Source organism: Notolepis coatsorum (genome assembly GCF_963971535.1).
Source record: "Notolepis coatsorum genome assembly, chromosome: 17".
NCBI lineage: Eukaryota > Metazoa > Chordata > Actinopteri > Aulopiformes > Paralepididae > Notolepis > Notolepis coatsorum.
The window spans coordinates 96,063,357-96,077,744 of record NC_140181.1 but is presented as its reverse complement, the minus strand read 5'-3'; the positions used below and the strand labels follow the sequence as shown (position 1 = coordinate 96,077,744).

The following is a 14,388-nucleotide window of genomic DNA, read 5'->3' as shown; positions in this document are numbered from 1 at the left end:
ATTATTCATGGCGGTAGACTAGAGTCTTTGATTAAGAATAGAGTTTACTAGCAGACTGACATGTTGCAACATGGAGAGACTCACCCAGGTTACAGCGATGGGCCCTTTAGCCTAGATCTCTGTAGAACGGTGAGCTAACAAAGTATTTATACAGGAGAGTAGACACTACTAAGTGGTACCTTGACAGACAGACTATGAGTTGTAGACATGATAGGCAGACTATGACAATGCTATGTGGACAGAAGGCTACGTGGATGTAAGTGTGTGTGAGAGAGAGAGAGAGAGAGAGAGAGAGAGAGAGAGAGAGAGAGAGAGAGAGAGAGAGAGAGGAAGAGAGTGAGAGAGAAAGTGTGTCTGTGTGTGAGAGAGAGGAAGAGAGTGAGAGAGAAAGTATGTGCGTCTGTGAATATGGTATGCAGACAGCGAAATCTATGCGGATGTGAGTGTGTGTGTGTGTGTGTGTGTGTGTGTGTGTGTGTGTGTGTGTGTGTGTGTGTGTGTGTGTGACTCTGTGTGTGTGTGTGACTCTGTGTGTGTGTGTGTGTGTGTGTGTGTGTGTGTGTGTGTGTGTGTGTGTGTGTGTGTGTGTGTGACTCTGTGTGTGTGTGACTCTGTGTGTGTGTGACTCTGTGTGTGTGTGTGTGTGTGTGTGTGTGTGTGTGTGTGTGTGTGTGTGTGTGTGTGTGACTCTGTGTGTGTGTGTGTGTGTGTGACTCTGTGTGTGTGTGTGTGTGTGTGTGTGTGTGTGTGTGTGTGTGTGTGTGTGTGTGTGTGTGTGACTGTGTGTGTGTGACTCTGTGTGTGTGTGTGTGACTCTGTGTGTGTGTGTGTGTGTGTGTGTGTGTGTGTGTGTGTGTGTGTGTGTGTGTGTGTGTGTGTGTGTGTGTGTGTGTGTGTGTGTGTGTGTGTGTGACTCTGTGTGTGTGCGTGCGTGCGTGCGTGTGATAGAGAGAGATATGAGTGAAGGCTATGTATCAGAGAGAAAGAGAGAGACGTGTGTTGGTAGACTTCCCTGTGCACAGGCACAGTGAAATCAAGTTATTTAACTTTTTTCTGCATCATTTTCGGTTCTTATTTATAAAAGTGACTATGAGGGGAACAATAATATAATATAATTTATTCAGTTTGTTAAGGGAAAATAATATGAGTATAGATTAGATTACATTACATTACATTAGAATGTATTGTCATTATACAGCACAAGTACAGTACAACGAAAAGAAGTTTGGCATCTAACCAGAGTGCAAATGTAACAGTAAAGTCCAATAGTAATATACAATGTACAGGAGATTAAACAGGGTATAAAATTTATGAGTGCTATAGGTGGCACCGGTTAGTTTACTTGAGGGCGGTGGGCAATTTTTTCTGGGCATGAGATCTACTTTGTCCTTTTCATCACCAGCCAAGCAGAGTGAAATCACCACTTTTAACCCTTTAACCTGTCGGTTGTGTGATAGTAAAGGGTTAACCTTCTGCCGTGTGGCAGTGAAAGGGTTAACCGGCTGTCGTGTGTCAGTGAAAGGGTTAACCTTCTGTGTATTGTCGCAGTGAAAGGGTTAACCGTTTTGGTAGTGCGGCAGTGAAAGGGTTAAGTCTCATCACAGCCTGGCTAATTAAAATAATTAAAACATACAATTGGTCTATATTTTAATATTAATAATAATAATAATAATAATAATAATAATAATAATAATAATAATAATAATAATAATAATAATAATAATAATAATAATAATAATAATTGTAACTGAGGGGTACAATTCCCTGACTGTATTGATAAGTATGGTATCATTAAACCACTACCGCTTTATGTACTTTAATTACTGGCCATACAGTACATGATATATAAATATGATGAACACTTCCCACAATGAATCGGTTCCACACAAAGTGGTAATTAAGTATTTATTGCAGCAAAAGGTACATAATATACTTCTCTATTTTACTTTGGATGCGCTTATAAGGCAAAGGAATGTGCGTAGGCAAATCAATAATGAATGTCCATTCTCTGGTTACGCAGGAGGTAATTATACAACCTGAATCTTAGGGAATTATATCTATGGTACACTAGTAATATATAGCGGGAGATACTGGAAGGGTCCCCCCGGTTGTAAGCCAGCAGGGGTAGAGGATCTGTCGGTAGTAGAGAGTCTGGTCAACGATGACTATGGAGACTCCAAGTACAGGAGACGGTGCAATAGTCTCTTGATCCACAGACGAATACAGCTGTTCTCCGTAGACTGTAGCTCCACAGTGAAGAAAGCTAGCCGGCCTCAGGCTCTCTGAGGCGCAGACTCGACGTGGCTCCTCACAGGGTAAATCCCACACGTGTAGGCGTCGGCGATTCTCCGCTCCATAAATCACAGGACCAAAACAAATATAATCCAGCCGCAAAGGGCTATGTAGTCGTCGGGTAGATTAATCCAGTGTACATGTCCACACGGTTCTCGTCTAGGTCTCCTCGGGTGAAAGCGCCATGAAAGCAGCCCAGCCTGGATAAGCACTCTAGCTGGTACGAGGAAGCGTTGGTGATGCTGGTCACTGTAGAACTTTAGCCGCACGATACACTATACACACAAATAGACTATTACTGACTTAATAGAAATATGTCGCACTCGACGGTATAGCGCCAAACTCTGACAATTCAGTTATTAATTCGCACGCGGTCTCAATGCTCTATTTTGGGGCCAAACAGGCCATACTTCACCGCACGGAGTATCGTGGGTGAGGCTTCAACTTATTGGGTAACTCTACTTCTGTATTCACCTGCGCCATATTTATATGCACGGCGAACAATCTAGTGCCAACCTCATTTCTGTCTCGTATCCCTGGGCAAGGCCGGGCATGTACAGACATGTCTTGACGGTGGCCTTGAACCTGACTCTGGAGGCATGGCCCTGGCGCCTGTGGACCGCTGTCCAATAGGAGAATGAAATATTATGGTCTGTACTAGGCTAAAGGGATATTCCGTGTATATGTACAAGGAATATACAAGGGATATCAAACGATATACAAATACTATGCAATATATATCAATCAATAAATATATATATTCGGTTTAATCTGATCCTTTGTAACAATAATAATAATAATAATAATAAATGTGTGAATTCTTACTATCCGGGGAGACAAGCATATATGCATATTGATATTATGACACAATAAAGATAAATGATGTAACCTGATGATGGAGGCACTTGCTCCAGTTTCCTTATTAGACCCCTGTGTGTTAACCCTTTCACTGTCTGCCACACCACCAAAGCGTTAACCCTTCCACTACGACAATACAGAAGGTAGACCCTCTCTCACTGCCACACGACAAAGGGTTAACCCTTTCACGGCCACACTACAGAATTGTAACCCTTTCACTACCACACTACAGACGGTTAACCCTTTCACTACCACACTACAGACAGTTAACCCTTTCACTACCACACTACAGACGGTTAACCTTTCACTACCACACTACAGACGGTTAACTTTCTGTAGTGTGGTAGTGAAAGGGTTAAACGTCACTTCCTCTTTGGGCAGAGATGTTTGCTAGTTGAACGTCCAACTCTCCGCGTAGGAGAATGGGCGAATCAGTGATCGGGTTATGAAAATGCATGTAAAAACACCGCCGATGACATTGATAAGATAAGATAAGATGTTCCTTTATTGATCCCCTTGGGGAATATCAGCTGGTATCCATAATATTACCGCCACATGCTTGTGAGGTTCACGGTGCTGACGTGTTGGACATGTCGGGTTGTTCTTGACTTGGTGCTTCCATACAGGATCGTTTCAGTGCAGTAATGTGGCAGCTTTATTTGACGTTTCCCCCGGGGACCCCAACCAGATCAATGCATTTAATAAGTAGGGATGCAGGGCGCCCGAGTGGCGCACCGCATACTGCGTAGCAGACCTACGCGGCCGACCCGGGTCCGCCTCCCGCTCCCGGACGGATTTGCCGCATGTCCTCCCCCACATCTTCTCCCGTTCTCCCTCTCCTCTGTCGGTCATGTCCTCCACCACATCTTCTCCCGTTCTCCCTCTCCTCTGTCGGTCATGTCCTCCCCTACATCTTCTCCCGTTCTCCCTCTCCTCTGTCGGTCATGTCCTCCCCCACATCTTCTCCCGTTCTCCCTCTCCTCTGTCGGTCATGTCCTCCACCACATCTTCTCCCGTTCTCCCTCTCCTCTGTCGGTCATGTCCTCCCCCACATCTTCTCCCGTTCTCCCTCTCCTCTGTCGGTCATGTCCTCCCCTACATCTTCTCCCGTTCTCCCTCTCCTCTGTCGGTCATGTCCTCCACCACATCTTCTCCCGTTCTCCCTCTCCTCTGTCGGTCATGTCCTCCCCCACATCTTCTCCCGTTCTCCCTCTCCTTTGTCGGTCATGTCCTCCCCCACATCTTCTCCCGTTCTCCCTCTCCTCTGTCGGTCATGTCCTCCCCCACATCTTCTCCCGTTCTCCCTCTCCTCTGTCGGTCATGTCCTCCCCCACATCTTCTCCCGTTCTCCCTCTCCTCTGTCGGTCATGTCCTCCCCCACATCTTCTCCCGTTCTCCCTCTCCTTTGTCGGTCATGTCCTCCCCCACATCTTCTCCCGTTCTCCCTCTCCTTTGTCGGTCATGTCCTCCCCCACATCTTCTCCCGTTCTCCCTCTCCTCTGTCGGTCATGTCCTCCCCCACATCTTCTCCCGTTCTCCCTCTCCTCTGTCGGTCAAGTCCTCCCCCACATCTTCTCCCGTTCTCCCTCTCCTTTGTCGGTCAAGTCCTCCCCCACATCTTCTCCCGTTCTCCCTCTCCTCTGTCGGTCATGTCCTCCCCCACATCTTCTCCCGTTCTCCCTCTCCTCTGTCGGTCATGTCCTCCCCCACATCTTCTCCCGTTCTCCCTCTCCTCTGTCGGTCATGTCCTCCCCCACATCTTCTCCCGTTCTCCCTCTCCTTTGTCGGTCAAGTCCTCCCCCACATCTTCTCCCGTTCTCCCTCTCCTTTGTCGGTCATGTCTGACCATAAAAGCTGTAAAAATGCTAAAAATAAATATAAAAAATGTGTAGGGATGCACCAGTGCCGATACTCGTATTGATATCGGTCCGCGATACCAGACTAAAATAGGGTATCGTATGGGAGATACTACCATCGGATTACAACAAATCTAACACCAGAGATAATACCAGAAGAAAAGAAAAAGAAAGAAGACTTAATTTGCTGCATCTCTTTACACATAGAAGCATATTAGATATCTCTAATTGAGAAAGATTACCCCTGTTGTGACCCCAAATATGAGAATAACAGCATTAAAGCAATGTATTAATGATAATGAATTCATTCCTCCTCTATCTAGTTTGAAGTGTGTGCACATTTAAAATGCTGAGTCATTCTGACTTTTTTTTTTTAAATCCATTAGAAGGTTGTGTTAGGGCCCTGATAACATTAAGACAAGGTAGAATAAGGTCACCCCTGTTTTCCAGAAGTCCATTAACAGTAAGTAAGGCCAGGTGTGTGATACATGAATGTGTGCATAACAGATACTGTAAGTGTTTTAGCCAATTACAACTAGAGTTCTTCAGAGGTGTGGCTGGGCTGCACCCTAGCTAAGATGAACCACGCCTTCGATAGAATCAGATTGAATCAGAGTAAATGTATAAATAGATTGGAATATCTCTGCCTCAGTGACGGCCTTGCAGACACTAAGTCTGACACTCAAGTCTGAGCAGGGATCTGATTGTCTGTGACTTTAAGATTGTATGTAACTGGGTGGCTAGGTGGTGCAGTGGGCAAGGCGCTCACCACCAATGCAGGAGACGCTGGGTTCGAGCCCAGCTCTCCGCATTGCTATCAGCTTGGCTGGTCGTTCATACTAATACAATTGGCAGTATTAGGGGGTGGGAAGCTGATGGGTGTGGATCGGACGCTGTGCACAGCGACTCCTACAGGTCGGTTGGTGCGCCTGCGCAGCAGAATCAGGAAGCGACGGGGGCGGCGCAGTGAAATGGTTAACCCTTTGGTAGTGTGGTAGTGAAAGGGTTAAGTAAATATTTAAATTGTATTTGATTCCATTCCATTTTTATTTGTTCCGATCATGGTAATACACAGTTCCATAAAAGAAAAAGAAAAAAAGTATTTCATAATCAAAAGCACCTCTCAATCTGCACATTCCATGGGCGAAAAGGAGCAGGGAGAAGAAAATCTTATTTAGCCTGCTGCCCCCTTACTCAAAACAATAAATAAACAATAGAAATAGATGGTCTGTCAATTACACATATTTTACAATCTATACTTACAATAACATGAGAAGTTATTTTGAAAGAATAGTCATAAGGAAATCTGTTACCCCTCAACTTCATAAAGTCTAAATGTTCTTTCTTTATACATTTTCTTGAACTGAAAGATATTTGTACAACTCTTTAAATCATTCTGTATAAGGATGCTCGATATTGGCTTTTTTACCTATATCGATATTGTCCAACTTTTCATTTCCGATACCGATATCAACCGATACCGATATATGCAGGCCCCCCCCCCCTCCCCCCGCAAAAACGGAATAATTTCAGGTAATTAAGTAAGGGATAATGTATAGCTACGAGGTCATTGTCGCAAAATAATTGACCGACACAGAGTTTAAAATACCGAGGCGCCTCGCCGAGGTGTTTTAAACGTCAGTGAAGGTCAATTATTTTGCGACAATGATCGAGTATAGCTATACATTATCCCGCTTATTACATGGCTAACTTACTAACAATATACCTAATTCATTTTACATCGACTCGCAACACTGGTTCTGGGCTTCTGGCTCCGCTCGTCGCTCCGCCTCCTGTCATCGCCGGCAGCTTCGCGGGCGGCAGCACTGATGTCAGTGGGCTTGATTGCGAACAGCTGCGCACAGCGGTCATTATTGTGGGCTTGATTGCGAACAGCTGCGCACAGCGGTCATTATTGTGTGATAATTGACCGCTGCTAGGGTTAACGGAGCGCTATTGACCAATCACAAGCAAGCATTTCGGCGAATGTGAAAACGCCATGTAATAACATTACATATCTCTTGTTGTGGCATGAACACAACATTATGCATACTTTTGACAATAAAAATGATCAGAATGTGTTCTTACTTGCTTGCCTGGGGTAAATAAAGGTTAAATAAATGTTTAAAAAAAAACTATACCGATAATTTCTGATATCACATTTTAATGCCAATATCGGCGGATAATATCGGACATCCGTAATTCTGTAGTAAGTAAGTAAGTCAAACTTTTTTTTAAATTACATGCTATACTATGTTATTTGATACTATCTTGTCTAGCACAGTCTCTGGAGTGTAACAGTAAGAAGCATTTTGTATGAAAGTATTCTGTACTTCTGTATGACAACTATTAAAGAAACTTGAAACTTTATTTATATAGCGCCCTTCTCAGCACGAGTGCACAGAGTGCTTTACAACAGTAATATATAACATCAATAAAATACAGTAAGGGGAAATATTTGAAGAAAATAATAAAAATATAAAATGGGCTAAAACAACAGAATAGACAACAAAAAACAAAAAGTCATGAAAAGAAAAACGGTAGTAGTCCGGTTCTCGTCCTCTGAGCTAAAAACAAAGAAACTTCCTGGCAATACTCTGCTTTTTGCCCTAACTATATCTTTAAGTTTCATCAACCCTGACTTAATAAACACGTCTGTTGTACAGTCTGTATATCAACAGGTGTGTGTGACTGTGTGTGTGTTTGCTCCTTTAGCCCCAGTACTGCAACTCTCTGGATGAGGAGGAGAAGAAGGAGCTGCGTCTCTTCAGCCAGCAGAGGAAGAGGGAGAACCTGGGCAGAGGCATCGTCAGACTGTTCCCTGTCACCATGACCGGAGCCATCTGTCAGCAGGTAGCTACCGCTGCAACACTGCCATGGAATTCTGGCAGCATGGCTACATAAATCAAATCAAATCAAATCAAATGTATTTGTAAAGGGCGGCTAAGCGGCGCAGTGGGCAAGGCGCTCGCCACTAATGCAGGAGATGCTGGGTTCGAACCCAGCTCTCAGCATTTCTTCCAAGTTCCGGCTTGGCTGGTCGTTCATACTAATACAATTGGCAGTATTAGGGGGTGGGAAAGCCGGTGGGTGGGGGTCGGACGTTGTGGACAGCGACTCCTACAGGTCGGTTGGTGCGCCTGTACAGCAGAATCAGGAAGCATCGGGGGCAGCGTGAGCCTCCCACGCGTTACTCCTCGCCACTGAGAGATCGCGCTGTACAGGTGAAAAGATGCGACGGCTGCCTCCTCGTGTACCGGAGGGGACACGTGATGCAAGGCCTCGTCCACATTGCAGCCGACCAGTGGGAGGCATGGTCTAGCAACATTCGAGACAGGGGAGGGAAGAATTGGATAATACGAAATTGGGATGGGAGAAAAATAGAAAAATGGGGAGAAAAAGTAGATACCATTTTTTTTTTTGTAAGGCCCGACAACACACGTTAATGTCCCCATGGGCGGGACACGTTTTCTTTAACACTTTCTGCACCAACAACGAGTTTACTGAGTGCAGTAAACCCTGTTCCAGACCCTGTATTACACTCAAATGTCTCCGGGTGATATATTTAGACGGAGCCGAGTGAATCGCTTCATCCGACCACTTCGAAACGCATCTGGCACACTCGATCTATAAGTTGTGCCAAATTATGTCCGGGACCAGATGGACACCAATACTGGAAATCGCAATCAGACAATTGGAATATTCTTTTTGGAATACCCCCGACCAGAAGGAAGGACTATCTGACATCAATTTCTGCTTGATCCAACAATGTTTTCATATCGATCCAGCTGATCGGCTTCTGTAGTGTTCAACACGAACGCCGTTACTGGCGATCAAAGCATAAAAAATTATCCCGGATCACTCCTAAACTATACTTATATTCACCATGGGATAACGCGCGAACGTATGAATGAAGAAATTATCTCTTTTTTGCATGTTCGACGGAAGAAAGTCAGTGTCAAATGTGTTGTCTCCATAGCTATAATATAGAATATAGATATAGCTCTACAAACAGGGTGACGCACTCCTATCTTTAAAGCGTGGCATAGCTACAACGGGACCCGGAATCCCTGGCGCTGAATGAGTCAAGTCAAGAAGAAACATCACAATAAATCAAGAACAAAACAAAAACACCATGAAATCCAAAATAAAATGTAAAATAAATAAATGAGTAAATGAATACAACACTCCCAGACATACCCCACGCGAAGGTAAAGAAAAACTCCTATACAATAGGAAAAAAGCACCACAGGCAATGTGGAGGGGAGAAACCTTAGAAGGGCCATTCAAGGGGGGATCTCCCTTCTTAGATGTCTGTGATAGTAGTGTTGCTATAAAACAGGCGAAACAGTTGGTAAGTATATACATACGTGTAATGAAACACAAATAAGTACATGCAATAGCAACTCTACATGGGTAGAGCTCCAGACTCGTGATAGGAAGATCACCGGTTCGAGCTCCGGTCAAGGCCGTTGTTGGAAAGTGGTGTTGTTGTCCAGCAGGGAGAACTCTGTCCTTTGGACTAGAGGCTGACATGTGAGTGGATTTTGACTCCCGCTCCTTCCCACTCCCACAGAAATAATCCCATCCCATCCCAATCCCAAGTGAGAGTGTCGAAAAAATCCCACTCCCTCCCACAGACAGCGGAGTCTCCTCCCACTCCACCAGAGTAACAGCTTTATCCCTCAGGCTGCCGGGACGCTGACCTCTCGCTGAACTATCTCCTCCTCCTCTGGCTGTAACCCCTCCTGTGGGTGATGTATTACTTGCTCATCTTTCAAATTCCTTATTGCCTATATTTATTGTAATATATTATATAACTGATAGGGCATACAGACTAGAGGCTGACATGTGAGTGGATTTTGACTCCCGCTCCTTCCCACTCCCACAGAATTAATCCCATCCCATCCCAATCCCAAATGAGAGTTTAGAAAAAATCCCACTCCCACAGAGGACTGATCCCAATCCCGAGCCAAACTTTTATAGAATCCCACTCCCATCCCACTCCTGTTTACCAATCCTGCTCCGTTTTTCTTCCTCGGTATAAAATATGCAGTACATGGGTCACATCATGTCTGTAGGACTGTACGTTAACTTTTTTTGCACATAGCACTGGTGCTACAGAGGTTGATAGTTTTGTAGCACAGGCCAAGATCTTGTAGCACAAGTATAAAACGTGTTATATTTGTAACAGTCACAAATGTGCCTATTGTTTTGTGTTATTTAGTTGCAGTGCCATGTTTGGCTGTCATTTTCATACTGACAAGTTGACGTCACACAGCCAGACACGTTACATGTAAGGAATTATGGGATTTGGTGTTGGATGTATGGACTCTATAGGGTGGGAATCACCAGTTTCATCACGATACGAATGATACAATATCGATTCTTTGGACAACGATATTTGCCAATATCACAAAGTCTGCCACGATACGATACGATGCAGGTGCCTGCAATCGATATGAGACGATATCATGAGCCCATTCAACACAATCAGTAACATTTAGATCAACTCAAAAAAGGTAACGAAAATATAATTTGAAAGAAATAAATGTAGCTCTTCCAGACATTTAAATGAAAAACAATCTATTGTTTGAATACAAATAGACCTCCTGTTCACTGTAATGTGCCACGTTTTGATATATTGAGCTTTAAACTTGAAATAACTTTTTGGAACTCACAACATTCATTTTAAACTATTTTTATTATTTGTATTACTGAATGAAACTGTAAACAGAGAGCCTATTGGGATGCTAGATCCTAATGTGAAACACTGTGATTTACCATACCTTGCTACCTGTCTATCTATTTTATGCTCGCTTATGACTGTATTTTTTACTGTTGTGAAGCACTTTGAACTGCAACCTCTGTATGAAAAGTGCTATACAAATAAAGTTATTATTATTATAACACACAACCTAAAACCCCTCCCTACCTCCCTCTCCCAAATAGTTCCTAATTTTTTTTTTTTTTTTTATATATTTTTTTTATTATTGCAAAACAAAAAATTATTAAAAGTCAGTACTCAACACACAATGCATAATGAAACTTTCAGTAAAGGTGGTTATAATATATGCAAGTACAGAAACAGGATAAAACAAAAATAGTCTATAATAACATTTTAACCGTATACAGTGTATATCCAGCGAAATTACAATTATATAAATGTTAGTATATAATATACCCCTAATACCTATTTTCTAAAACCCTACACACATATGCTCCAGCTCAAACCCCCCCCTCCCGGACCCCCTCTTGGATAGTACCTCCATTATCCCTCACTCCTAACCAGACACTACCATTATAAGCTAGCTTTTATTCTCTCCACCACTTCTAACCACATTGACATTTTGGATTCATTGAGCCCCAGAATTCTTGCTGTAGATATTTCTTGATATATCACATCGAGATATGTAAGAAACCACACTTTTCGGCACATTTTTTCCGGTTGAAACCAACGTGATGCGATCAGTTTTTTAGCTACTGTGATACCCGATAAAACCAATCTTTTTAGTTGTGGATTCACTGCAAACTCAAAAACATCATTCAATAGTAATACCGCGGGGTGTACAGGTATATTCCAAAATACGAGTATTGATAATTGTTGGGACACATCTTTCCAGAATGCCTTAACTGGTGGGCAGTCCCAATACATGTGCATAAATGTTCCTTCGTCCCCATTTGTACATTGGGAGCATTTGGAGTCTTGTATAAGCCCCATTTTGCACAGCCTTATAGGAGTCAAGTATGTCCTGTGAATATAGTTCAGATTGATTTGTTGATGATCCGGGTTCCTTGATGTAAGTCGGACATTTGCCCAGGCTCCTTGCCAATCAAAGTCATATTCCAGGTCTGGTATATCCCTCCTCCAGACAGTGTCTAGTTGAAGGGTTTCATACGAGGACGTTAGTAATTGATAATAAAAACTTGATACAAAACCTCCCAATGTATCTCTTTCATAGAAAAATTTGTGGTATCTGTGGTGTTCAATTGGTACGAGTAATGGAACACCGTGAGATCTCATACAAAGTCGTAACTGTATGTAAAAAAGCCATGTGGACTCGGTGAGGTTAAACTTTATGCATATTTCGACATAACTACAGAGGCCCTTGTTATTAAAAATATCCCCTATCCCCTAATTCTTTTTTTATGTTGCATGATCATGTATACATTTATTATGTATTATATTTGTTATGTTTAAATATCAACATTATCTGGCCATCCTCAGTAATACTATCAAACTCCTTTGACCTCACCTACTTAAAATCATTGACGTAGAGAGAGGGACAGGGAGAGGCTGAGGCTCCCCCGCCCCTCCCTTTCCTCACTGTTTTCTCTGCCTCTGACCCGGGTTAGCTTAGTTTAGTTACCGGTAGCAGCTAACTAGTTAGTTTTGGTGAGGATGCAAAGCATGTAAGATGCATTGGAAGCGTTGCAGGGAAAAACAGGCAGGGACTTATTTCCTGGTCGCAAAATGCGCACTCTAACATAACATAGCACGCTGTTGTTTTTTGTTCTGCCGGAGCTGCGCTTGGGAGGAAATGCCACAGGATTTTCAAAATAAGAGTATCGATATGAACCGAACGTTGCTAGCTGCCGGAGCCATAGATATTATGGCTGGAGCTGCGCTTGGGCGGAAATGAGACTTGCCACAGGATTTTCAAAATAAGAGTATCGATATGAACCGAATGCCTATCGCACGGGTGCTAGTGCAGTAAATTCATTCATCGCACAGACCGATTTTTTCATAGCACGCTGTACAGCCCTGATGTCTGCCTTAGTTAAATATAAAACCACCAAACATTTACATTAGTGATGCACCGATGTATCACTCCCGTCCAAATCCCGTTGATTTTGTTGTCATAGTTCCCACTCCCTTCTGCTCCCGTTGACTTTTACTCCCGGTCCTGCCCAATCACGGGATTCAAAGTGAAATTGACTCCCATCCCGTGGGAATCCTGAAAAGATGTCATCCTCTACTCTGGACCTGGTGGTGTTGTTGTCCAGCAGGGGGCACTCTGTCCTCTGGACCTGGTGCTGTTGTTGTCCAGCAGGGGGCACTCTGTCCTCTGGACCTGGTGGTGTTGTTGTCCAGCAGGGAGCACTCTGTCCTCTGGACCTGGTGCTGTTGTTGTCCAGCAGGGAGCACTCTGTCCTCTGGACCTGGTGCTGTTGTTGTCCAGCAGGGGGCACTCTGTCCTCTGGACCTGGTGCTGTTGTTGTCCAGCAGGGGGCACTCTGTCCTCTGGACCTGGTGCTGTTGTTGTCCAGCAGGGGGCACTCTGTCCTCTGGACCTGGTGCTGTTGTTGTCCAGCAGGGGGCACTCTGTCCTCTGGACCTGGTGCTGTTGTTGTCCAGCAGGGGGCACTCTGTCCTCTGGACCTGGTGGTGTTGTTGTCCAGCAGGGGGCACTCTGTCCTCTGGACCTGGTGCTGTTGTTGTCCAGCAGGGGGCACTCTGTCCTCTGGACCTGGTGCTGTTGTTGTCCAGCAGGGGGCACTCTGTCCTCTGGACCTGGTGGTGTTGTTGTCCAGCAGGGGGCACTCTGTCCTCTGGACCTGGTGCTGTTGTTGTCCAGCAGGGGGCACTCTGTCCTCTGGACCTGGTGGTGTTGTTGTCCAGCAGGGGGCACTCTGTCCTCTGGACCTGGTGCTGTTGTTGTCCAGCAGGGGGCACTCTGTCCTCTGGACCTGGTGCTGTTGTTGTCCAGCAGGGGGCACTCTGTCCTCTGGACCTGGTGCTGTTGTTGTCCAGCAGGGAGCACTCTGCCCTCTGGACCTGGTGGTGCTGTTGTCCAGCAGGGGGCACTCTGTCCTCTGGACCTGGTGGTGTTGTTGTCCAGCAGGGAGCACTCTGCCCTCTGGACCTGGTGGTGCTGTTGTCCAGCAGGGAGCACACTGTCCTCTGGACCTGGTGGTGTTGTTGTCCAGCAGGGGGCACTCTGTCCTCTGGACCTGGTGGTGTTGTTGTCCAGCAGGGGGCACTCTGTCCTCTGGACCTGGTGGTGTTGTTGTCCAGCAGGGGGCACTCTGTCCTCTGGACCTGGTGGTGTTGTTGTCCAGCAGGGGGCACTCTGTCCTCTGGACCTGGTGGTGTTGTTGTCCAGCGGGGAGCACTCTGTCCTCTGGACCTGGTGGTGTTGTTGTCCAGCAGGGGGCACTCTGTCCTCTGGACCTGGTGGTGTTGTTGTCCAGCAGGGAGCACTCTGTCCTCTGGACCTGGTGGTGTTGTTGTCCAGCAGGGAGCACTCTGTCCTCTGGACCCGGTGGTGTTGTTATCCAGCAGGGAGCACTCTGTCCTCTGGACCTGGTGGTGTTGTTGTCCAGCAGGGTGCACTCTGTCCTCTGGACCTGGTGCTGTTGTTGTCCAGCAGGGAGCACT

At 45.1% G+C, this 14,388-nt stretch overlaps 1 protein-coding gene across 1 annotated transcript in view; it reads left to right on the top strand.

The window, feature by feature from the left end:
* The window catches only part of prickle3 (prickle homolog 3), a 153,429-nt gene that overhangs the window by 116,789 nt on the left and 22,252 nt on the right, over positions 1-14,388 (top strand). Inside the window, 1 exon segment of the mRNA XM_084333733.1 lies at positions 7,722-7,859. Coding sequence (XP_084189859.1) covers positions 7,722-7,859 — 138 coding nt within the window.